General features: G+C 40.8%; 1 protein-coding gene across 2 annotated transcripts in view; it reads left to right on the top strand.

The window, feature by feature from the left end:
* The first annotated feature begins 22,271 nt into the window (after positions 1-22,271).
* Positions 22,272-26,275, top strand: part of col5a1 (procollagen, type V, alpha 1) — a 77,300-nt gene continuing 73,296 nt past the window's right edge. For both annotated transcript variants that reach the window (XM_044053607.1, XM_044053608.1), the window contains exon 1: positions 22,272-22,698. In XM_044053607.1, the coding sequence (XP_043909542.1) occupies positions 22,599-22,698 (100 nt within the window). In that variant the 5' untranslated portion in view covers positions 22,272-22,598. The remainder of the gene's footprint in view (positions 22,699-26,275) is intronic.

A 26,275-nucleotide genomic window follows, 5' to 3' on the forward strand; every position in this document is an offset into this window, starting at 1 on the left:
GACTGTAGAGATGTGTGTGATGTGTCAGCTCGTAGCGAGAGGGAGAGGAAAAAACGAGCTGAGCAAAGCGGAGTGAATCAAGGCCCTTTTCGCGCTGCTGTATAAATAATATAATAATATATTATTTAATAATACTTCAACCATTAGGAAAAAAGAAATGAAAGAGAATATGACAATCAGTGCCAGTATTGTGTCGCTGGCTACATACTGTATTAATCAACGTATAGGCCCTGATTAATTTAAAGAAGTGAACATGCATTCATGCTCAGGAATGCGGTAATATAACCGCACCTCCAAATGTGTTTTTTTGTGTGATCGGATCTAAGGATGTGTTCAGACCTGAACTGAGCACAATATGGATGTGATTGGATTCCTCAGGATGGATGTTAATACCAGCCCTGAAAGCGGTCTTAATGGTGACTATAATGGATTGCTGGATTTGCCTGGTGTGTGGTAATCCAGCCAACACAAAACATTACAATGGTCAGTACTAAGCAGGTGGAATACCGTGTTTTTGTTTAATTACCCCAGTGAAAACGTCTGCGAGTGACTGAAAAACTGTAACGCCAAAAACAATGTTGGAGCTTTTCCATTATACAGTTGGAGCTCAACTCTACGGTTTTTCTTTGCTTTTGCATTAGTGATAGTACCTGGTGTTTTAGTACCTCCTCTGGTGAGGTTTCAAGCGAGCTAAGCCGACAGACCACCAGCCACTGATTGGTCAGAGAGTGTCGTCACTGGAAGAGTCAGGAGTGCGACGTCCAACACAGGAATCAAACCGAACAATGGCTGTAGATCAGTTAAAAAGACTTTAAAAAATCCTGAAAACATGCATTCATCTCGCAACGTTTAGTAAGGAAATGTCTAAAATCTCAACATTTAACAGAGGAGTCTGGTGTATTTAGCGACAGCACTGATGAAAGCTGAGCCAAATCACAACCCGTTCAGCCGTATTTTAGTTCAGTGATTGTGTCAGATGTAGTCTGCGCTCCGGTCATGCAGGAAGTACTGAACTAATCTTTTTAAATAACTGATTCTAATAATTCAGTTACACTGAAAGCAACTGCTTTGCTCGTCACTAGTGAGGAGGCACTATAGTAAAAAGATGTACCTGATACCAAACCGAGTAGAGGCTACAACTTTATAATGTAAAAGTGCCATATGTGGAGCTGTGGGGAACTGCAGAGTTGGCTAACAATTCTTAATTTATCTCATAGTTTTGTTTAATGGCAACTCATTAACACCAGTTGATTTTCACACAGGGAATCTTTATACAGTACATCCTTTCATGGCTGAATGCTCCAGAGGCAAAGGTGAGGAAATAATTACAGCCACTTGTGTTTGATGAGGCTGTCAAATAGACTGTGTGTGGCATTAGATGTCTATGAAAAAAAAAATGCAAAAGTGGAGGAATTCTGTGTGCGATGAATTTATATTACCACGCTATGCGTACTGTAGAGGAAGTATACATATGGATTTTATTGTATATGCCCAAAGCCTTGTATTTATGTCTGTGCTTTGAAATGTTTGGGTTTGTAAACATACCATGCATTTCTGTGTGTATCTGTGTGTAGGAGAGGGCACAATGACCCAAGGACAGTAAAACAAGCTTGTGTCCCATGTCTTCAGGCTTTATATTTAGTGAGCACTTTGTTTACACTGTAAAGACAGACCGTCCTAAACAAATCTGTGCGGAATCCTCCTTTTTTTTTCCCTTTGCCTCTCTTCCACAAACAAGCAAATACATGGTGTCTTATCACTCAACTCATACTAATGTACAGGGTGTGTCTGATAGTGATACCAATGATTTGATGGCAGTAATAGTGTCTCTGAGGGATGAATCTTGCAGCTTTATATTCTGAATAATGCCATTTAATATTATATTTGTGTCACCAAAGCACAAGTGCGGTATTGGAAGGTTTGGCCAAATCCTTTTGAATCAAGAGGTTGGTTGATTTTGGTTAATTCTATGGTCATACTGATGGACCACAGAGAGAATGTTACCTTTTCTATTCCCACTGTACACCTGAACCTCCATCCTAGCACAATATCACTTTTATGAGCAGGTACGAACACTGTAAGAAGCCAGAGATTCCAGATTCTTACTGAAGGGTAGATAAAAAACAAAAAAATGTACTTTCATCACGGTGTGTTTGCAAGGCTGACCAGTTTTGTAAGAACATCAAGTTTTCAGCCCGAAAAACTTCAGTCGGCAGACAAATCATAATTTAAATGGTGGTGAAGCAGCCAGCACAGGCCTACTGAGGGCACCACGAGCCGACCAGAAAGACCACTGCATAGATATAACAGAGCAGACGTTTTTTATAAAATGAGTTTGCTGATTGATGTAATTTAGCGGAACTGTCACTTATATTTGAATTGTAGTACATAAAAACATCAATTCATATAAGATGCGTTTTAGAATCAGAAGCTTGAGACCCGCTCGGGCCCGTTTTGTCAACTTATCTCGCTATACACACAGGACACCCAATAGATTGGCCCCTGCTGTGATCTTCTGCCGCTTTAAGGCTCCACGTGTCGTGTGTTCAGAGATGATCATCCGCATGCAACACTATAACAAGTGGTTATTTGAGTTGCTGTTGTCTTCCTATCATTTAAACTAATCAAGTCCCACTAGGGGCAATTATTTCAGAGCAGCACGGTGAACACAACAAAACCCAAAGATACATCATAGCACCATACACAAACAAGCAAGTGCAACAGGAGCCAAGTATATTGTGAAAGGCATAGTAAAAAAAAAACTGTAAAACTGTACAGCATTTAAAAGCACCTACGGTGAATTTCAACCTTTGACAGCCAAAAGATTTGGAGTACTTGTTTGCGAGGAGGTAGTGCATAACAACGAGAATTCTTCTGCAAGGACATGTTAAAGAGAGGCCAGAATTCTTAATGCCTTTTAGAGGATTTGTCAGTTGCAGTGCATATAAACTAGTCATTTTCCTCTGACCTCTGGCATCGACTAGGCTTTTTCACCAAGAGAACTGCTGCTCACTGGACATTTTCTCTTTTTTGGACGATTTTATGCAAACTGTAGAGATGCTTGTAAATTAAGGTCTCAGTAGATCAGCAGTTTCTGAAATACTCAGGCGAGACGAGCATGTGTGGCTCCAGCAGCCGTGGTACAGCAGAGCCACTTTTATGTCATGTCTGTACGGTCTAAGGTTGCTGCCATGTGACTGGCTGATCTTATATTGTGTTAATGAATTCCTTTTCTATTTCAGCTCTGTGTCTTCTCACATCTTGCCAACTTATTTTTGTCACATTTCAATTTCTATTTGCACTTGGTTACACATTGGCATTTGAGGAGAATACCAATGAATCCTTACAAATGATTCAACACTGAGAAAGAAAATACATGTTGGTGAAATTACCAATGCAAGAACAAGCCTTCAGTTTGCAAACTTGCCATTGGCTCTGATATGTACTCTCAATCCAGGCTTGCAAACTAAAAATAATGTTCCAACTATTTGATAGGGAAACACCCTGATCCACTGGTTTAGAGTACAGAGTGTATTTTCATCTATCTTTGATATATTGATACAAGAGTAAGATTTATGTCGAGAGAACTTTTCACTGATTTAAAAAAATTCTGAAAAGCAAGTAGTCAAGAGGTTCTGGTGCCAAACATGTGGTTTTGAGAAAGAAAATATTGGACCAGGAGAAAAGAAATTGGCCTGTTGGACATCGGTTTGTACTTCTAGCTGCTCTTAATGACACTTTCTTGATGCCTTTATTGACTTTCAGTTGGGCTTGTTCTATCTCCTGCTGTTCCCATCTGCCTTATCAAGAGATTGGGCTTTGCTCCTCTTTCACATAAGTAGAGCCAGTGTTGACAGCAAATCGGAGAACTGGAGTGACAATTACCACAGATGTTTGCGCTCCCATCAACGTCCACTGATGCCACATCTTGTGGGAGAATTAGGCTGCATTCCTCCACCAGTGGACCAGATGGTCAGGGAGTCAGTGCCAGTGGGTCCTGCAGGTTTATGGTAGTCACAGTGGCTCACAGTCGTATTAACACACAGATTTTTGTGGCATTGTGTACTGTGACGGCGACCTGCTCGTGTTTAGATAATGTGGTGGTATTGAGGCAAAGTTGAGTGAGTTCAAGCTGTGTTGTGTCACCAGAGGTCATTTGTGGGACAATTGCTGTGAAAAGTGTCAGTGAACCACATAGGAATGTGGAACATTTTTCATACATTGCATGCCGAATCATTACAGCATATTTACGATCTAAATTAAGCCTATCGTGTCCAACATCGTGATTTAGATTTTCCCAGAGAGTAGCACCCAGCTCACAGGCGGACATATGATGCAGATGATGTCTGTAAAGCTGTAAAGTATGCCGAGCATTACACACCTCTTGTCCTTTATCCTGCAAATCTCTCAAAAGGTTAGATTTTATTTGCCAGGATAATTACTAACAGGAGTTTTTACTCTTGAAGGTGTCAGGTGCAGAGCCGTACTGTATTGTGTCAGGACATAGCGAATTGGTGGATGATCTCTAGCAGGAAAAAGTTAATTTAGAACAGCTTAATCATGCATTGGGCAATGGTAATGGTAGTGATGTCTCATGAGCATGCAGGTGTTAAATCAGGTGTTAAATCAGAAAATAAAGAAGGTGTTATGTTAAGACAGCATATTTCTCACCTCCCACTTGTGGTAGCTTGAGAACGTTCCAGAAACGATGCTGTGGTTACTCTTGATAATAAGCAGACCACACCATTTATTTTTTCACTACACTACTTCTTTCTTCTCTGAATCTGAACTTATTACCAAACCGCCTCTCACTTCTCTTGCATTGTGATGGCAGCAGGAGTTTCAGGGATGCAAACCTCAAAGTCTGAGTACAACAGATACTGCATGCCAGATACGTCCTTGTGGGTACGTAGTTAATTCTTTGAGCTCCAATGCTTACACGTTTCAATTACTGCTCTTTATAGCATCTGTGCATGGTAATGATAAAGGTCAATAGCTAAAATCTGTGATAGATAAGCTTTTAGCTACTTGGGTTCAATGAAACAAGTTTTAAACACGACGCTGGCATCACTTTTTAAGACAAGACAAACCTGTGAGTCTATTTCACAAAGACAATTATGGTGAAGTTATTTGCAGCTATGTGATTGGATGTAAGCCTCTCTCTCCAGTATAAATATGAGACCTGCTTCATGACAATCCAGCACCTTAACCTCAACCCTCTCCTCTAATTTCAGTGAAGTGCATTAGAATTTGACTAGTTGTAAGCATGTCGAGTGCTATTTTAAGACGTCCTACCACCCATGAACTTCAAAATATTAAATTCTTTAAGCTAACTTAGCGAAAAATAACAAATATACTGGCCATTTTTTCCCAACATTGTCTTATTTTTCTGTGTATCGGCTTCTTCCATCATTTCTGCGATTAAGCCAGAAGATGGGAACTGTGGTGCATGTGCGTCTTGAGTCTGACTTGGGTCAAATTGATGTAATTTGTCTCCTACTTCCATTATCTCACAGATAATATTCGTACAACTTTGAGAACTTCAATTTAGTGTCATTTCATTCATAACTAACATGTATTTTCAAAGTCCTGACATATTGCACTTGCACAATAATTTGATTTTTTCTAATGGTATATAAACATACTGTCAGACTGTTAAGAGTTTCCACTGTCCTGATGAAATGGGATGTTCTCTTGCAGAGCTAAGCCAAACTGGAGGTGGTGGAGAGAATAAAAGAATGTCAGCAGATCTATGTGCCACGTTAGACTCATTGACCCCCCTCCCTTCATGCCATGTTGTCAGTGTAATGAAGCTCATTCAGTTACCAGCTAATTCCACTGAGGTGTGCCAGGAAGCGCTTGAGGCACTGTGTTGTGCCAAAGAGGATGATTTGTCTGCCTGCCTGTCTGTCTGTCTCACCACACGCTGTATACTAACAGAATATTGTAGTCTACTGGTCGCTGTCTTTTTAATCAAATCAGTGTCACCCATCCTGAATTAACAGACACTACACGTGTTATTATTCTGTTTGCATCATCCGTCATTCATCAGTATTCTTTAGGGTACTGTGTATTAACTCCTTTATCCAGTCTCCAAAAACCCATCTCGTCACTGTGTTGCTGACATCTCATCTAATCCCTTCAATTGTGGGACTAATTGTTGACGCCAGAATGACAACAAAACTGACCGCAGAAAGTGTTATGTCATCTTGTTTAATTCACTCGGCTCATTAGTTCTCCCCATTTCTTTCTTAAAGTGCACAATCCATATCACACACATGTACTCCCTGAAACCGCTAGCAGCTCCCACTTGAGAAGACAAATCCCCACGCTCGCTCCCTCCCTCCTCCCTCCTTCCTGCTGGCCTCCCACCCTTCTTGTAATTTTCTGATGATTCTGGAAAGTGCTACCTCACCCTTTCTATAAACCCCCCATTAAACGGGGCAATGCTTGTGTGACTTGCTGAATTGTTTCCACCACTCCAAGAACTGGTTTGTTCAAGACATTGTTCAAATACAGAACTACTGAATTTCTTTTTCTATTCTTTTACAACCATTTTTTCTAAAATTCTAAAATCATGTCAAAGAGAGTAGCCTCAACATCTTGTCTTTGCATCTGATTAAAAGTACAATCTGTCTTTCTTCCACACACACACGTGTGTGTGTGTATATATATAATGTAAGCACACACATCTCACATCTGCTTGGAATGTAATGGGGCCAGGACTGCAATGAGGATGGAAAATGGCGTGAGGGAAGGCAAAGAAGAGAGAGGGGGGGGGTGTTGGGGTTAAGGAGGGGAAAGAAATCAGTGGAAGGAATATGAATGGAAGGGAAAAAGGCGAGGGAATGCAGAGACTCAGAGACTATAAACCCGGAGATGATGGTCTAAAAACTGAAGATCTGGAGTAAGCCTCATCAGAGGTTGCACATATGCCCCGAGAGAGCAGCACGCATCTCTATCAGGCACTTCAAAGTGCAGAGCTCAGGCAGGCCAGGAACAGTCTAGACACGATCACACTATCCAGTTTGTTCATGTTGGACTCTCTCCACCTTTCTCAAATGTATTTATTTTCCATCTCCTTGTTCCCCTTTGGACTCGAGCACATGGTGTCTGACCTCTGTGACTGATCCTTGTTATATTTCTGTTCTCTCTTTGTGCTTACACGCATGAACTAGTGAGCAAACAATCGGCGGCCACGTCGGTGTGTCTCTGAGGCTTAAGGCTAAATGCTATCCACAGAATGCTAACATGCAGATTTTAAGCAGATAACATTTTGTAGACGGTGGCAGCGAGGCTTACGTTCCAAATTCCCCTTAACACAAAAGCTGAGGGTTATAGGGAATGTCGTCAGTGGACACAGACAAGACAAAGGGAACTGGTTGATCATTTGGAAGGAGTCATGCACATCTAATAAATTTGATGGGCAGCTTCATTAGTTGTTGAGATAATGATAAATCTCAAACTGTCGTCATGCCTTCATCCTCTTGTCTCATGTCTGTAGGCTACTAGATTTTGTGTTCATCCACAAATGTAGATCTTGAGAGAATAGGTGAACACTCGACTGGCGTCATTGGAAAAAAATCAGGATATCATCAATATAATAAGGATTTGTTACATGAGGACCATGAATATCAAGTAGTAGATTGATCAAGCCACATTGCTATTTCACAACCATACCGCTAATTTTCCGCTAAACATGAAAATTGAAAACCCTTAAAACAAGACAAGATGGAGGATGTTTGAGTAAAAAAAAAAAATAGAGAGAGAGAATGAAAAAAAAGTATATTGTACACACAGTGTATGAGTAGCTTCCATTGAGTAGTGGGAAAGTCCCCCATCCTGTATCCCTCCCTCCCTCCCTAGAGCTCCACCTCCTCCTCTCTCCCTCCCACTACAGTGGTTCCAGTTGTTAGGGACCTGGTTTGAATGGGAGCCCTGGCCTGAATCAAGGTTAGACTCAGCAGACTGTAATCTTCCACTGACTGAGGAACACAGAAATGCCTCATGATGGACTGTCTCCATTACGTGCCATTAATATTTCATCATCCACAGCCAGTGTCTCATTTATGGAGTAAATGACTGAATTCTGAGCCTAGTCTATTGTTGTCTGGAGCTGTACTAGGAAAATCGTCATGGACATTTTTTTTGGTCAGAAATTTGTTGAGAGTGTGTCATCAGCCACATAAAACACTCATCACACTGGGATTTCTGAGGTATGCTTTGCCCCCTAGTACCACTCGGCTTTTTTCAGGCTGTCATGACTTGTGGCTGTCTGCATATTTTCAACATCGCCCATCTGTGTTTGAACAAAGATGCCAGAACTGTTTTAAACCATATGTGTGTTCTCACTGAACATTGTCCATCTTCAGAAAGTCTATCTCCTTACCTCCCAAACACTGCACCTCCTCTCACCATTATTCCCTCCCTCCTTTTGGATGAGTCCCTCCTCTGTTTCTCTTCTTCCAACTGTGCATTCAACAGCAGACATCTGGATTTCAACTGTTGACCATCATGTAGTAACTGCAGCGTTTATGTACTTATGGAGAGAGGTGGCAAGTAGCAGCCATTGGCATTAATGCAACAGGCGCATGATGAATGGGCAAATTGTACCCGTGTGTTCCTTTATCTAAGTTTTGATAAAAAAAAAAATTGTTGATTTTAAGTGATTCTAGAAGAATAAATTCACACCAAATGCCTGTGCTCGTCTCCCCTTCCAGACACTGTTTATCAAGCCCAGTAAGCACTTTTGCAAGGGTTCCAAAGTTAAGAGTTTCCATGTGAGTGTTGCCAAACCTCGATGAGATGTTTGTGATGAATCATGTTGTATGGAAAGTATATTAAACAGGACTGTGGAGGGAGATTACCAGTAAAATAATGAGCAATGGAAGATTTGTGTGCATGTATGCATTGTGTGTGTCTACGGCGTGTGTGCGCGTGCATGACGAGTGGGGATGCTTGTCTAAACATGTGTTATTCTAAGAAATCCATTAGCTCTATGTGAAGCCTTGAAGTAAAGCAGGGGGATGGGATTGAAATCCATTCAGTGTAGTGTATGTCTTCCTGCCTGCAACGTCATCAATCTATTAATATCTACTGTTAATACTCTTATCCATGCATACAATAGACTTCAGATTTACTTAGCCAGCAGACGTGAGGACTGAGGTGAGAGGGATTCCGCCTCTATAGGCTTAAAACACCACAAGGAAATAGTTTGGATGTATGAGACTGGTCCTCATGGATTTCAGATAGGCCCCACTGTTTTACATAGGGTGGGACTTTTTTTGAGTGTGGTGTGAATGTGAACATCTGCTGGGCAGATCTGAAATGGGATTAGGATGAGAGGGAAGCAAGGGTCCATCAGTCTTTCTTCGCTATAAACACAATACCTTGGGGATGATTTGTTCCACAAATCTCAGAGAAGGTAAAAGTCCCGCAATACCGCAATCAGTTTTATAGACGGAGACAAAATGTTCCATGGTGTTTGTTGTGTATTCAGAGCCTAATCATCGAGATTTGCCAGAGAAGTAACTGACCGATGACTTCAAGACCAACTGATGTCATTGGGGGGAAAAGGTGACCACAGGCTGCATGAGTCAGCACATCTCTCTGGTTTGAGCATTTCCAAGAATACCTCACTTTGCTTTATGCATTGAAGGTTTCATGAAGCACTTTGTACAAGGTAAAACTCAAAGAGAGGTTTATAAAAGACACGTTTAATGACTTTTTGCAGGTTTGCATTCATCCGTAAAACAAGGTTTTGATGGACCTGAATGTAAAAAGGATTTATCAAGTGGGAGGACATTGCCTTTCAGAGGATCAACAAAACTAACAAGATACTTCCTCAGGGACCAAAGACCATCTTTATCAAATTTTTGTCAATAAATCTGTTAGATGCTGAGATACTTTAACCAGGTTGCACCAGTAAAGGTAAATATACATGATCACTGTAGTAGGTTAGGTTTCATCCTCTAGAGGCCATAAATATCTGTATCAATATCAATTTGAAGACATTTTAATAAAAAAGCAAATACGTCAGCCTGCAGGTGGAGCTGGATGGAAAAAATCACCATCTGGTGAACATACACTGTGAAGCTACAAATTTATGTTCCTTGGCATGGAGGAGAATTTGTGTTTGCGCAGAAATAAATTTGAGCATTAAACCAAAGAGCCATTTTTACACCAACATTTATCCTTGTAATTTTGCCTTGATGGGATTCTTTTGCTTTTGCCTTATCATCTAGTAGCTCACTGGGGAAGAAAAACTCTCGGAACATCCAAACAATCATCAAAGCTGCAACAAACCAACAGGAAATGAGAGAGTATAAATTGATTTGATCCAGATTTCATGACATCCCCTTCCTACTTCTCTGCGTGTAATGTGGGCATTGAACAGAGCCACACCCACACAGACTCCAGCTGGCCTTTGCTACATCTTCACTGTAAAAGCTCCACTTCTGCCATGGAGCCTTTGATGAGCATATCCTGCTCGCTCTTAATTATTACAGCCTGTTTGTGATGTTTAATTTACAACATAGGCTCTCCAAAGAATACAAAAAAAAAGTGTGTATGCAAGTATGGGACAAAGAGCAGCAGGGCCAGTGCAAGCCAGGAACAGGGGCTGCATGCCACATGTGAGTCCAGTGTAGTGTAGATGAGTGGTTGGTTGCCTGCAGTGTGCAGTCAGATCGGGACCAAGGGAGAGTCCAAGCTATTTCTCGGCTGCTGACAGTGTCACTGGGGTCATTTATTCACAAATGAGTGACGCAGAAGTGACCTTGATATCCGTCAAGTAGCCGTAACACTTAAATCTCATATTGGTTGTTGTTAAACTTTGTGTCCTCACGTAAGTATCCAGTCCACATGGGCTTATAAACCCCCACATGTGCCACAGCAATGGAGCAACATGACTTTTCAGCCAAGGACATTACTTACATAAAACACCACTCTGCAAACAAAGACGTTTCTCTTCTCTCCCAAACTGCGTGGACGTATTCAGGCGAGAAGACTAAACTAAATGTCAGATATAAAGGAAGATTTACAAAAGAAAAAGTGTTGAGAACCACGTTTTATCATAGAATGATGTGGGATGTTCTCATTTTTAATTTGTGAATTTGATCCAGTTTTCTTTTCACTTTGATCACAATCACTTTGAGAGCAAGATGATTGAGATGATTTCTAAAACTGGAAATAGCTTTAACTATTGCTGAAGAAACATAAATCTTATTTTAGAAAGGTACTAAATTACAGTACATTGGTCTGCTGTTAGTTGTTTGTAGTTGTGTTTCCGATATGTTTTTTTAATTAGCTGCAAGAAACCAATCTTTCAATACATGAATCATAGAAATGTGATAACATCATACGTTGTTGGTTTAGCAAAGCATGTGATACTCCCAGTTTGCAGTTGCTTTACCACAAAATGACGAGGGAACACTGAGGGGAATAAATTCAAGTATTTGCAACAATTTGAACGCTATGTGGAAACAGACGGATCAATCGCCTCCACGAAGACAGGAGTAATGTAAAAGCTTTGGAGAATGAACACAGAAACATTTAAAGTGTCAATAATAACATGTAAACCCATGGTTTTGAATTCAGTGCATGCAGCTAGTATTCTCCCTTATAGGGCCAAAGCACAAGTTCCAAAAACAGTTCTCGAGCAACACGTGTGGCCATAACTGAACTGCAGCCTCATATGCTTGTGCTTACAAGTGATCATCCTGGGCTCGGGCCAAAACAGTGACAGAGGAGACTGCAGGAGTTTACTCACAAACAAGATGCATACCGATGAGGTCACAAATGCTTGGTTTCTATTGAGCGGAACGTTTTTTTTTGCGTTGCCATTTGGAATAGCACCAAAATAACCAGCCTCTACCGGCTCCACTGTCGCCAGTCAGCTGATTGGGCAACAGAAAAACATCACTGCTTTGCGTCAGGTGCAAATATCTCATTGAAGTCGAGGGAAACTTCCGTAGTCTATTCTCATACAAAGCTTGACGTCTGCTTGAGACAAAGAGCCACAAACTTAGCATTTAGCTCGACCAAGGTCTAATTTTTTTAAGTCATATTAAAATTCATTAGCATTAAAAGATTTATGCGTTGAATAATATTACGTACAGTCCCTTTAAGTGACTATATCCCCAAAAAACCTTCTTTAATGAGGTACTATTTCATCCTACTGATTTCACTCTGTAAAACTCCAACACAAGTTTTATGCCCTGCAAAGTTTCTCAGTAGGGGTTACACTCCACAGTGGAGGGAGGGGTATTCCTCCAGAGCACAAACATCCAGGCCAACGGATCGGTGCCAATGAGGGATTCGCACTCAAGTGATAACTGACAGCTGGTGAGTTCATGAAAACGTGTCAAGTGTGTATGTGTGTGTGTGTGGAGTTGTGTACGTGTGTCTGTGTTTCTCGGGAGACTGTGAGACTCTGAATTTCTGTGTATCGATGCTTTTATGGTTGGGTCTGATGTATTCCTCTCTTGCGAGCAGCTGCTGAACACTTTCACATGTGCACAAGTATTATGCACTCATGATAATATTTACATGAGCTCACTTCCAACTACGGGCCAATGGAAACTCTCTCTGTCTTGTGCCCACAAATCATCAGCATCAAAACAAATACTAACAAAATTGGGGGGTGTGCTTTGTGAGATGCCTGTAGGTGTTTTTGTGCACCTTCGTGGATAATCAGCCATCTGTCCGTGTGCATGCAGAAACAAAAACCCCAAAACATTTAGCTTCAATTCCACAGTCCCTTTACTTGTCTGACAAACTGTCTGAAAATACAGCGCATACTGTCTAATTATATAACAAAGACAATTCTGACAATTCTAAAACATAAATGTGTGACATTGTTGTTTTTTTTATTTGTTTGTTTTGTAGAGTTGACTGGTTGATTGATGGGACGTGTGTCCCAGCAACCACAGACAACACAGATGATCCTTTGGAATCTTTATTTTGGAGAGGAACCAGAAAGCAGAGGTAAGATACACAATCCAGTCTCACTTCAGTGCACTGCAATATATTACGCCAACTATGTTATGATATCCAAATATGGTCCTGTGCATTATGGTTTATTTGCCTTCATTCACAAACAAAATTTGCTTGGAAGAAGAGGAAAAAAAAAACGCTGGATGAACCTTTGAACAATTCAAACTAATTTTATACCTCAAAAATGTCTTCTTTTTCTGTTTGTTTTTGTTTGACTTGCTGGAACAAGCAGCCAAATCTCTAGTCATACAATTGCCAGCCTCTGTTAGACAGTGCAGACTTAATCAGTATGTGAGGTTTAGAGTGACATGGCACTGCATGCTTGCCACGTTTTGGGTTTGTAAAAAAAAAATAGTATGTCAGCAAGATCCTTATATATTTTATTTAGAATACATGCATTTTGCCATTTTCTCCACTCCATTTTTAAAATTAAAGTCACTTTTTATTTATATAGCCCAACATCACAAACACAGTTTGCCTCAAAGGGCTTTACAGTCTGTACGGCAAGTGGCAACTCTCACATCCATCCATCTTCTACCGCTGTATCCTCCACATGGGGGTCGCTGGTGCCAATCCCAGCTGATATAGGGTGAAAAGTGGGGTACACCGTGGACAGCTCGCCAGTCCATCACAGGTCCACATAGAGACAAACAACCATTCACTCTCACACACCTATTGTCAATTGAGAGTGTCCAATTTACCTAATCCCCATATTGCATGTTTTTGGACTGTGGGAGGAAACGGGGAGAACTCCATGCAGAAAGGCCCTTGTTCTGAAACTGTGTGCACCCCTTAATAGCTGGCAGGAGCCTTGGCGGCCCCATGAAGGGCATCCCAGTCCCTAAACTGTCTCTGTTGAATGCAGGCCAAGAATGTGGAAGGTTTGTAGGGAGCCCACAAATTCCATGATGCAGCATATTGGGATGCCATGTTATGTAATGCTTCATGAGCAACAAACAAGACTTTGTAATCAACACACATTCATAGGAAGCCATTGTGCAGACTCTCGGGGACAGATTAGATGTTCGTACAGTTTGACTGTCAGGCTACAGTGTAATGTGGGATGCAAAGATCATTTAAAATAAGTCAGCATTGTGTTTTTGCCTTCCCATGGTTGTAGTTTGGATTTTTTTGTGTGTTTTGAAGGTGGCATCTGTATATGTGGGGCTTTTCTGTATTGCAGGTGATAAGCTGTTCCAGATTGTAGAACCTTTAACTGAAAGCACAGACTGTCTCGACCCCGCTGGTGGTGGCCCTGGCGATTCTGCCACTTCCTGAAATGAAACCTGAGTATGCAAAATCACACATGGAGAAAGTAGCATGAGATACAGTATGAGATTGTTTGGTTCAGGCGCCATCCGGAAAAGTCAGGCAAGGGATCGAGTCTGGGTCAAATTTGAACTCAGGCTGTCGAGGAAAGTCCTGGAAGGGACATTTGCATTCCCACACACACAATTTCAGGCAACCCTCTTGAAAGCAGTCAAACCATTGGACAAACAATTATTTCCACTATGATGATGTCATCAGACGAAAGTTAAGGGATCAACAATGTTTGTCCTGCGTAATCCGTATCAGTGCGCCAAAGACACTAGAGCAAAAGCCAGGAGCTCAAAGTCAGTATCATGAATGGGCGCTTACGATTTCTTGGCAATCCATACAACAATAGTTGAGATATTTCAGATTTTTCGATATTTTTCCATGTGGTTTTAACCTAATCTACTACGTAGCATTGTTGTCTTGATTCAATCCAAAGGCATCGAGGTGTGTTTGGTTTGGAAGCGCTGTTCTGAGCTTTGATACAAGATTTTCAGGAGTACAGGAATATTAAAAGGCTTAAGGTGAGCTGCCAGGACACAGATGTTTTTACTGAAAAAGAATGGGGAAAAAACTGAACTGGTCCACATTTTTCAAATTCTCCTGGGTTGTCTTTGGCCTCAACAGAAATATGCCTTTTCCATTTTCAAGTGCAGGCTCACATTTTCAGTTTCATAAGGAACTTTGAGTGCTTCCACAGTCTGACGCGCAGCTAAGTCAAACTACAGATCAGTTACGCCACCACAGAAATATGTGTCTAAAACAATTTCACATCATCATCTAATAGTTGCCGCGATAAAGAAGCTCTGCAAAAAAAATCATAGCAATGTTTGGATTCAAGTATCCCCCCCCAAGAAAGAAACCTGGCAACCAGCAAATTCTCAAAACTGCCGAATTGCCGAACGACCTTACTGGACCCCTGGGCCAGAAACTCTGTATAGAGTGGGTTGTTAATGTTTCTCATCTGAAAGCCGTGTAGCTCTGTTAAAAGACAAAAAAAAAGAACTGTTACAGGGCATGAAATGAATTCAAAAAGACTCAAAGTAACTGCAAAGAGGCAAAATGTCTGTGTTTGAAAGTCTGATGTAACACAAAATGCAAAGAAAACAAACACAAAGCGACACAAAATGTCTCAAAAGACCACAGACATAACTTTCAGAGACAAAATGTCCACACAAACAAGAAGAGTGACCATAAAGACACGTCAAGTGACACAGTAATTGTAAATAATGTGATCTCTTTGGTTTCATGTGACCCATTTTCTCTTTATGTATCTGTGCTTAAAGCAGCAGCAACTGTTGTTAAGTATATTTTTGTTTAGTTTTTGCGTATAGATATTATATTGTTTTACTGAAAGTTTTAATTGGAGAACAACGTTCTGTTGTGTCAGAGATTACCAAACAGGTGATGACACTGTATCCACTGTATGACAGTCAAATAACTGACAGGTTATAAACCCTAAACTACAGCCCTAATTGGAATGTAATGTAATAAAAAACTTCTTTCATATCTTTCACCACTCTGTTGGAATCCAAATAGTTATTCAGGAGTAGAAGTTTGATTACACAGAAATGAGCAAGAGTTGCCAAAAAAATTCAAGACAATTAGGGAAAGAACAAGTCAATACACGTTTGCCTCTGAAGGCTATGACCAAGATGTTAATGAGTGATACTTTACACTTCATTTGATGTACATGCTAATTTGTTGCCCTTACATTAAAAAGGGGCTTCTGTGAAATTTGTAATTTGATTAAATTATACTAATTATGTCAAAGAGAACAGCGTAATCGTGTGTAATTGTCAAAGGTTTCCCCAAATTGCAAACATCAGAGTAAACCATCCACTGTTGGGCATTTAGAGAGCAAAGATGCTTCTTGTCTCTGTGTAAAACTGCGGTTTAATATGTTGTTTTAATAAAATCTCTCGACCTAAGCAGCAACAACAAAAGAGCCAAAGTTGTCGCCTGTCGTCTTAGGAATTAACTAACCATGTCTCCTTCCACACCCCTGCGAGCACAGCTCCACCCTGTTGGCTGTTTGTAGTGGTAACTGTAATTATGGGAGGCAGTTTGTGCCCACGTGTTTTAACAAGACCCATTCGTTATGTTCCTCTCTGGCTGCAGAAGGTGGCTCGTCATGTAATTGCCGTGTCTGCAGAGTGACACGGCAAAGTTTCTCGTCTTTGTCCATGTCTGTGGCTTTTTGTTCTTGAGGTCTGAGCTCGAGTTTATTTTATAAAAAGGTATCTAGACAAAAAATAACAGTAAGAGGAAAGCAAAGGCTATAAAGGAGATCAGTACCGTACCAGCAAGTGTATTCTACCATTTTTGCAACACATTTCCCAATGTTTTTTAAGAAATGAGTATGCATATTTGAAGAACAACAATATATGAGAAGCAACGCCTTAATAGGGAGATGATACCTCCATTGGCCTCCCAGAAAGCAACTCTTTTTCGAACCGTATGACCAGATGTTCTGCATTTCTTGAATAGCACAAGTTGGATCTAGCGCAGTAATGTCAGACAGGAATAAGGTTGCAGTTCTGCACTCAGGGTTCATGGAGAACACGTGGGCTGTAAGCTTTACTCTCTATTGATCACCAATAAAAGCATAATGTAGAATATTGGACCCTTCACCGATTATGTTTTCTCATCTTCTCTATGTGGAGGTCACGCAGGGACAAACCGTACGTTCACAAATTGTCTGTTCGTGTCTGATATTGTTAATGCCAGTTGACTGATTTATGAATTTTAATGAATTCTTTGTCTGCTTATGTATCCAAGAAGAATTATGTGCTTGCAAAGTTTTTCCAACATAAAAATGCCACATTCGTGATAAGCTGCAGCTGGCAGCGTAAAGCACACAGGTGAGACTGACTCACTGATCACCAGTGTGGTTTTCCTGCCTAATGACAGGCATCGCTGTGTGGTATTTGCTCTAGATATTTTTGCATTTTCTCGAGACTTAACACTAAAGGCTCTTAATGCTTCTCTCTCTGAGGTACGCCTTGAAAAGAATCTGGCACTGCACGTTGTGGAGGGGAAAATATGGTGTCCTGCCTTTGTGCAGCATGCTTTCATAATGCTTAACACTTGAATGCATCTGCGAGAGAAACCACAAGGTTTTGTCTTCTGTCAAGATAATCTCGACTTGTAGTTTTTGAAATTATTAATGATTTTACAACGGTTCCTGCCGCAGTGACACAAAGACACAGAATGTCTGTCAGAATTAATTACCCTTCAATTGTGATTACAAAGTATAATACTGGCGCCTGAGTCATGCTGGCGCTTTTTTTTTTTTGTAAAAAAAGAGAAAGTCTTGGGTTTCCCTCTTCGTCTGCAGTGTGCTTGCCTCCTTTGCAGGACTTGCGTTTGTGCCAGCACACAAAACAGAGAACAAGGCATGCACATGCACAAACACACGCTCACAGTGAGGCTGTATTTCCAATACGCACTCCTTTTGTTACTCCCAGATTCTTGATCTACAGTAAAACATCCCACGTTGCATAAATGTCTAATCTTTGTTTGGAGCTGCCAGGAGCTGCTCAGTGCCAGGATCCAACATTTATCTGGCCTTTTGGTTTAGTTTACTATTTCCTACCTCTGTTTTGCTGTGAAACGGACAACTAAGTAAAACAAGAATTAACTCCATTCTGTAATTCTGGACCTGTAATTCAACACAGAGAGTGATAATTTCATGCCGGGTCTGTGAAAAACTATTTGTTGTTTAGGAACTGATTGGACAGATCTAAAAAATGCAGGTTTAAATGAGTATAATTCACCACGCACAAAGTTTACAAGTACTTGACAATTTGAATGCTTTTTGTTTACAGAGAAGCTGAAGAGGAAGACTTGCAGATGCAAGATGTTGTCTGTGTATTCGTTCCCTAACAGTCTCACCCACAAAAAAATCTACATTTACTTTTAGTGGAGACTTTCATAATAAGAAACAGTTTTTTCCTTTATTTCAATTTATAGTTATTGATCTAATCCTGCTCTGACTTTTAGGAGATACGACAACTAACTTTTTCAAACTTTTCCAAGATACAGTTCCAGCACGACTGCACGGCACGGCACGGCTCGTCTCTACTTGGTTTGGTATGTATTTGGTTTCCATTACTAAAGTACCTCCTCAGTGTGGGCGGAGTCGTCATAGCATGGATGCATGAAACTGCCGTGACATCGTTTTATTTTGCAACTCGTTATTTTTAGTGTACTGAATCATTAGACTTGAATGATTTCTTTGCAGAATCGTTCAGTACTTCCTGCATGACCGGTGCATTGACTCTGCATTGGAAAGGGGTCGCTGGCTGTCATCAGTGCTGTCACTAAATACACCAGACTCATGCGCAAGTCTTTTTAAATGGTCTACATTATATTGTTCAGGAAAAGTGCCATAAGAAGAATTTTAAAAGCATGTTTTACAATGCTGTGTTGTCAAGTAAAGCATCAGATGACTCCATCTACCATTGATTGGCTTTGGCAGTCTCTGACTTTCATTTCCAGTGTGACGCCTGATTAAAGTAGATGTAAACTGGCCAAAGAGAGTGTGGACAAGTCTCTCGCTTTCTGAGACTGTAGATCCTCTTGTCTCGTCTTTGCTGAAGGATTATTCTGTCAGAAGGTCTTCACCTGAAGCCTTAACTCTCAAATAAATCAGCACGTTGTTAGTGAGAAGCCGGCTTCAGGAAGCAGAAGCTTTGTACAGGAGCAGTTTGTGAGCTTAGTGTGGTGTAGGTATAAAGCCACCATAAATACAGGGCTCACGCTATAATTTGACCCATATATTTGACCACATAGCCATTATATGGCTAAGCGGTCAATGTTGAACGGATAGTTTATTCTTGATGTAAATGTCATTTCTTCTGCCCCTCGGAGGACAAGTTTCACATGAAATCAACGCCTTTATACACAAAGAAATGTAAACATTAGGTAATGAGGGTCGCCTGCCAGTACAATGACGACATCAAAACAATGCAATTCTTTTGCTGTGATGTTTTATTTTTGCTTAAAAGCCAACCCCAGTCTATGTTTCACATCACAGCCCTTTGAAATGTGAATTTGAACCACGTCACGTTACAGATGGTCCTCTGACAAACATTAAAACTTCTAAAGCTTCGAAAACACACATTAAAGCAGCAACTCTTGACAAAAGGCTAAACTGCGACTCAAATGTATACTGTATCTAAAAGATGGTCCAGGTTAAAAGTGACAACTGAGCAAGTCATGGTACACATCAAGTCAGATGTGTCCACAGCCACCGTGGCATTTGTTTGCTGTGTAAAAACCTTCCTTTACTGGGCAGTTAATAGAAGTCTGCCCCCCATTGAAGCAACCCTGTGACACATTATAAAAGACAGCTGCCAGCAAGAGCTGGTGTCTGAAGCGACTTAAAATGTTGGCTCTTGTACGAGTCACGTATTTCCTGAGCTGCTTTTCCCACAGGTTTCCACTGTATCAAAAATACAAAGAAGGCATTTAATATTGTACGAAACAAGCCCGGTCATAGACAGCTTTGACTGAGGGGCTTCAAGATACATACTGACTCAATAATATCAAGACTTGGATACTTGTTTTTGAGGCCTGTAAGCTATTTCATGCTTCATTTTTTCATATGACTGCACTGTCATATCTTATGCTCTCTGGAAACAAAAGGTTGCTGAATCTGACCAAATGGCTCTGAAGACAATTCACACATATTGTTCTTGGGCCTTTAGTGACCCCTGCACCTCCCACCCTTATTCACCTTGTCAACTCCCACCAGTGCACAGCAATAAACAGATGTATTACAGTTACGGTCCACCCACTAGCATTAAGGGCTTTGTGCAAATTTGATTCAAATTAGTCAATGCAGTCTGAGCAAAATGGCTCTAGTTAATAACCCAAATGAAATTTCATGCTCTAATATTTGGCCCAGAGATGAAGAAACCTTCTTGTGATGTATCAATAGTTTCAGTACTTTCCATTTCTTAGCTTTCTGTGTGTCATGTGTTTGGTAACACAAACTGAAGAATATGCATATTGAGCATAATATGAAGTGACACAGAACATAATTGGTAACAGAAAATCACAAATCCCCATAGACCTTTTTACGCCATTTAACGTTCTCCTTAGTCCCCAATTTAATCAAACACAAACAGTTCACATCATTCGTCCATCAATCAATATGGATCCACTATCTCAAAACTTTATGGATAGTCTTTTCACGTCTTTGTACTGGTTGAATGGTTCAGTCTTGGTCGGCTTTTCTTTTCTACAATTTGGAAATTGAATATGTGTGCGGGTTGAAGAACCCAGAATAATATTCTTTCATGGGGACCCAGAATTTCTAGCATCGATGCTAAATACAGTAAAACACTCCAGTGTGTAAGAATGAGTTATTCAATGTTGAGACTGCATATTATAAGAAATAAAGGGCCAGGTCATACTTTCCACATTTGTATGTGTGCAGAGGTACGCTTGGGTCCACATGATGTCAATCTAGTCATTTGCCCATTTCACACATGTACACCTCAGCGCTCAAAGAATAAAAGGTACAAAAAAAATTGTGAACTCCTGGTGAGAAATCAAAATTGGATCGCGAGATCGAGTACACAACGCAAGGTAGAATAACGAAGTTAGTCTAGTATAGTGTAAACGGAACCGCTGGCATGTACGTTCATGGGCTCTCCAGGGATGCAGAAGTGGGCAAGTATAACCTGGCTTTAAGACTACTCCATTTAGCTTTCCCTTTCCCAAGCACGTAAGGGAAGTGCAGTGGTTTTCGTATATATCAAAAAGAATGTTTCTGGCTGGTTTGGTTTGATACTCCACTGATTGATACATGTACCATAGTTTGAGAACCATGGTTTTAGACACTAGAAACAAACACAAGACTCTTGTGAGAAGGGTCTAAGATCCTGAGAAATTACTTTATGGGCCATAATAATGAATTGGACAGATAACCTAAATGCAAATTCAAGTGCAGGTAATGTGTACTGGACAGTACCGGCCCACTGTTACCAGCCGACAGGATTTGGCATGCATACTTCTCGTTACCGTAACTCCTAGACTGTTCGTGATATCTAGAAAATACAAAAACTAGTCTGTCTTTGTTTTTTAAATCTCGTTTAAAAACACGTATATTTTCGTTGGCTTTTAACCCAGAGTGAGTTGTTTGTTATGTATGTTTTAGCTTATTTTCTTCTTCTCGTTTCTTTTGTATTATTGTTTTTAAATGCCCCTTTTATTGGCTGTTATGTGTGTCTATTAGCCCTCTTATTGTTGATTCGTATTGCATGTGCTGCACTTTGGTCCACCTTGTGGTTTAAAAATGAATTGCAGCGTGCGCGTTGTGCGTTGATGGTGCATTTCGAGTTTTGTAGCCTTTAGGTACTTGTAGTGCAAGATGGTGTACTCTATAAAGCAAGGCTGTGGCTTAAAGTACATACTGTATACAAAGGCATGTCCTAAGGCTTTGAAACCAAACAATATATCTTTTTAAAGTAATTCTGCACTTCTTGTTGCACACTGGACCTTTAATTGGATGCAGGTTGAGACCTGTGTGGGACGGGTGTGCATGGTAAAACACACCCAGCGAGCCTTGAGGTGTTAATGTTACATCTCAGTCATGATAATGCTTTTCCTTTTCCTCTGGCTTAGAGAAAAAGAAGAAGAAGAAGAAGCGAACTCCATGAAATCACTCAGAGCGCACACGGAGCTGTAGGCGTGAAACTTTCTCTCAACTTTTCCTCCCTCCCTCCCTCCCTCCCCGTTTGGACCAATAACACGGCCGCCTCTCGCGTAATGGCCCCCTCTGATTTGCCCGCGCCTCCTGTCCACGCTGTGAGTGACAGCCTGAGTGGGGGGTGTGTTTGTGTGTGTGGACGGGAGGACTTTTTCTTTTTTTGTGTTGGGTGCGTGTTGCCCCGTTGGACTTGCAGTTGCTGGGTCTCTACGTGACGACGGTGGGAGGGGGCTGCACTTGTGAGCGCAGGAGCGGCGGAGCAGGACACTTTACGGAGGAGAGGAGCAGTGAGGGAGAGAGAGAGAGAGAGAGTGTGTGTGTGTGTGAGAGAGAGAGAGACGGCGGCACCCATCCGTCAACCAGCTGGAGGAACCCACTATAACAAACCCTTATGGCTGCTTGAGAAATAACCATACACTCCCCTCTCCCCCCTTTTTCTCTCTATCTCTGGGACTTTTTTTTTTTTTTTTTGGCTTAAAGTTGCTGCCCAAGAACTTTTTGCGCCTCCAGTTAGTTTCAAAAGAGAAAAAAGTGAAGCCACTTGCCGTGGACGTCTCTGGCGGTCATGGATACCCATATAAGATGGAAAGTTAAACGGAGGTTAAGGGACGCCCAAATCACTTTAGCGGTGATTCTGCTTTTTGTCACAACGCAAGCAAGTTCAGGTAAGATGCAGCTGTGAGGTGTGTGTGTGTGTGTGTGTGTGGATGCAGCAGCTGCAGCTGCAAACTTTGATTTTCTCCAGTGGCTCACTCCCAAAAAAAAAAAAAGAAAAATCCCCCCTGCGCCGTTTTTGGTGCGGTAATGTATTCAATATGCGTGTTTCCTACACTCATTTTGTTAGTATCCAGAAAAGACTGAAAGAAAGACAGAAATATGTGGAGGTGATCATTTATTCTGTGTGTGTCCAAAAAAATGCTGATTCATTTTGGGTCTAAAACGCCTATATTCACTAATGTGGCCAAGTTGATGTACAAAATAGTTAAAAATATATCATATACTACATGGCATGCACCCAGCTGACAAATAAAAATTAAGTTTTCCAGATGTTACTTTTAACATGAAGTCCAATTTAGTTGTTTTTGCAGTTTACAGTCTTATTACTGTGTGGTTAAAGTCATTTTTTGCTGTGGTGCAGTGGAAGAAAGTTTGAGGAGGCGTTTTCATAAAGTTTTTTCCCCTTTTCCTTTTTTTCTCTCCCCTCAACTGATGAGAGGGATGAGCATGATTTTCATAAGAGGGAGGGCCTGGAGCTTGTCTGAAGTGGTAGGGTGGAGCTGCCTAAGTCAGAGACTCTGACACCAGGCTCAGGACACACAGGGTCTCTAAAGCTGTGTGTGTGTGTGTGTGATGGTGAAAAGCATTATTTAACCTGGAATAAGTCCCACTCAGATTCAGATTTTTGAAAGGAGAAGTGGCCACGCCAGGCAGCAGACAATTAAAACAACACGTTACAGGGAAAAAAAAGACAAAAATTGAACATATTTTGGCCTATTATTGATGTATCACTTACTTGTTTTATCTGTATAAAGTTACTGCAACTCCAAAATATCCCCCATGGGGATCCATAAAGATTCTTTATCTTTGGTATTGGTAACATAAACAGTTAACATAGTCCATATGTAGAATCAATTACTAGAAGTGATTTTAAAAACCCTCGTGAGACACTCCTGTGGGACTGTTGTGTCCCGTAGGTGTTCAGAGGTCATGCAGAGCTGTGGCCATGGGTGCTGGGGCCTGGCCTGCATGGTATTATTAGCACCTCAAGAGCGCCTGGCATGGTTGGTGGTCTGCTGTGTGCCGTGAGTCTCCGACACAGGACATTGGGATGAACAGGTGGGCTTCTTCTGTCTCTTTAGGACAGTTTTTGTTAGTGTCCGACATTGTGCCGATGTCGTACTGTGGCTGCCTGCTGCGGCCAGAGAATCAGACTCACGATAAAAGCAGATGCAGCCGAGATGGTTTTACTGGCTCACGTGGGTCATGCTGGGAAATACATAAAGGGAATTAGTGCAGCTTGTGTATTTCCCTGTTGCCTGTAAATACTGGTTGTTAACCGAACACAACTTTGGTCACTGTAAAGGGAAACAGTTGGATCCAGATCCGGGTGATTTTCAAGGCCAGAGGTGTTGTTGGATTGTGAATTAGGTGGGACATTGGAGAAAGCATGGGAATCATTTGGTTGCTCTAGGCTGGATTTAATCAGCTCTTAAAAACTGACACAGATTAACCGGAGTCTTGTAAGTGATTCTCAAGGGAACTGGTACACTTCCTCGAGCGGAAACAGTAGCTGATGATGAAGTGCAAGCAAAGCAACTACCTGTCATATTCTATTTAAATGAATCCTGTTATCCCCTTTGTCACCAAGAATTCAGAATTTGAGAGTTTGGTACTGGATTACATTCAGTTTTAGTGTAAGATTCACGGTACTAATGTTGTATTATGGTGATTGCATTTGTAACAAATGGTAACAGACAATTAGTCATTGGGAAAAGATTAATCTTAACCCAAACCAGATGACGTCGTCCCTCAGGAGGACCTGGATTCATTTTAAGGGTTACATCATCAGTGGTTGTCTGGAAGTTGTCAACTTTACAGTATTAACCCTACATAATAATAAAACAAAGTACATTGTTAACATTAAATGTAATGCATTTGTTTATTAGCTCATATTTTGCAGGTAGAGTTCCTGATTTTTGTTTAGAAAGAGAATGAATTCACAACTATTATTACCTGATTTGATTTCTCTTAGTAATACTTAAGCAGAAGCTCCTAGTCTACTCAAGTTTAACTAATATATTATCAATACAATTACACATTATCAGTTTATTACTAATGATATTCAAATAAGGCTTTTGATTTACATTTGTAATATGTACATATTTCATTATTAAAATGTAGTTTAATCAAATGTAATGTGATATTTAGTTCATAAAATGGGGCTAACCAATATTTTCATCACCTGCTGCACCTAAAGGAGAGGCAATTATGCAAAACAGCAACCTATTTATCTTAATACAACATTATCGTTCATTTGGATTTGTGTCAGTTTTTTAACTTTTGAGTTTTCAGCTGTTTTCAGAGTGTTGGCGATGAGCAGGCAAGAGTACAGTGCAGCCAATTTGAGCTTTGACGTTGAAAACACATACCTATAACAGCTTGAAACAAGTTTGATGAGAACTGTCGGCGTGAACTAAGTCAAAACTGTGGAAAGTGCAGTCTGTAGAGTCAGTTTATGTGGATTTGTCAATTAAAGATATTGATTTGTGCAGTTTGGACGGTGGAACTGACCCTAACAATGAATGAAAGATGAAATGCGGGCCTGTTGCTATGGTCAGTAGGACATGATAGTGTATAAATAGTATTTTCTTTTTCTGCACACGACCATTCACAGCAGCCTGAGGTCAAAGAGAAACAGCTCACTGACTGTGAGCCCCACAGCTTTTTTTCTTTTTTTTGAATGAGTGAAGTCAGAGCCCATAGTTTTTCAGGGAGGTCATCTTACCCTTGGTTTTTAATGAGAAAACCTCATTTTAAACACATGTGAGATGTGGTAATAACACTAGGCCCATAAGACTTAGAGGTTAGGAATGAATGGGTTCACAGTTCAAAGGTGAAGGTCAGGGCTTTAGAATTGCTGTTGCTGTCAGGTTTACAGTTTCAGAGCCTGAAGAAACACATTCTTGCTGCTGGTGCTGCTTGTGTCAGTGAATTCTCCTCTGTTGACTGTTGGAGGTCAAAAAAAAAAGAAGATAATGCACATGTTGTCATGTGTTTTCTGTCTGGGTTTAATGCTTTTGTGTGATGTGCAGTGGGGATTTTGGACCCTCACTGTACACAAATCTCATTGACATTGTAAGCTTAGGATTCAGTATTGGACTGATCTATTCAAGTTTTAATTTAATCAGACATTTTCTTATTCGTCTGCCTAAATCCATAATAGAATGCCCTGACCTCCCAGTGCGGGAGCTCCGTTGTTAAGTAGATTTATGACCAGAATATCTGCTGTGGACCAAATCTGGCTCCTTCTCCAAAAGGTTTCCTTCATGTTTCTGCTTAGCTGATTTTCTCTTTGGTTCCATTAATCAATGGACTCTTTTCATGGGTCTTAGAAAGTCTGCTTTCACTTTTCACTGTGGTTTGTTATTACTAATTAAAAGAAAAAGCTCCCCACTTTTTTTAATGGTCTCGGTCCATAACTAATATTCACACAGGACCCGAACCTAGTAGTGGAGAGTACTT

This window comes from Solea senegalensis, linkage group LG21, assembly GCF_019176455.1.
Source record: "Solea senegalensis isolate Sse05_10M linkage group LG21, IFAPA_SoseM_1, whole genome shotgun sequence".
NCBI lineage: Eukaryota > Metazoa > Chordata > Actinopteri > Pleuronectiformes > Soleidae > Solea > Solea senegalensis.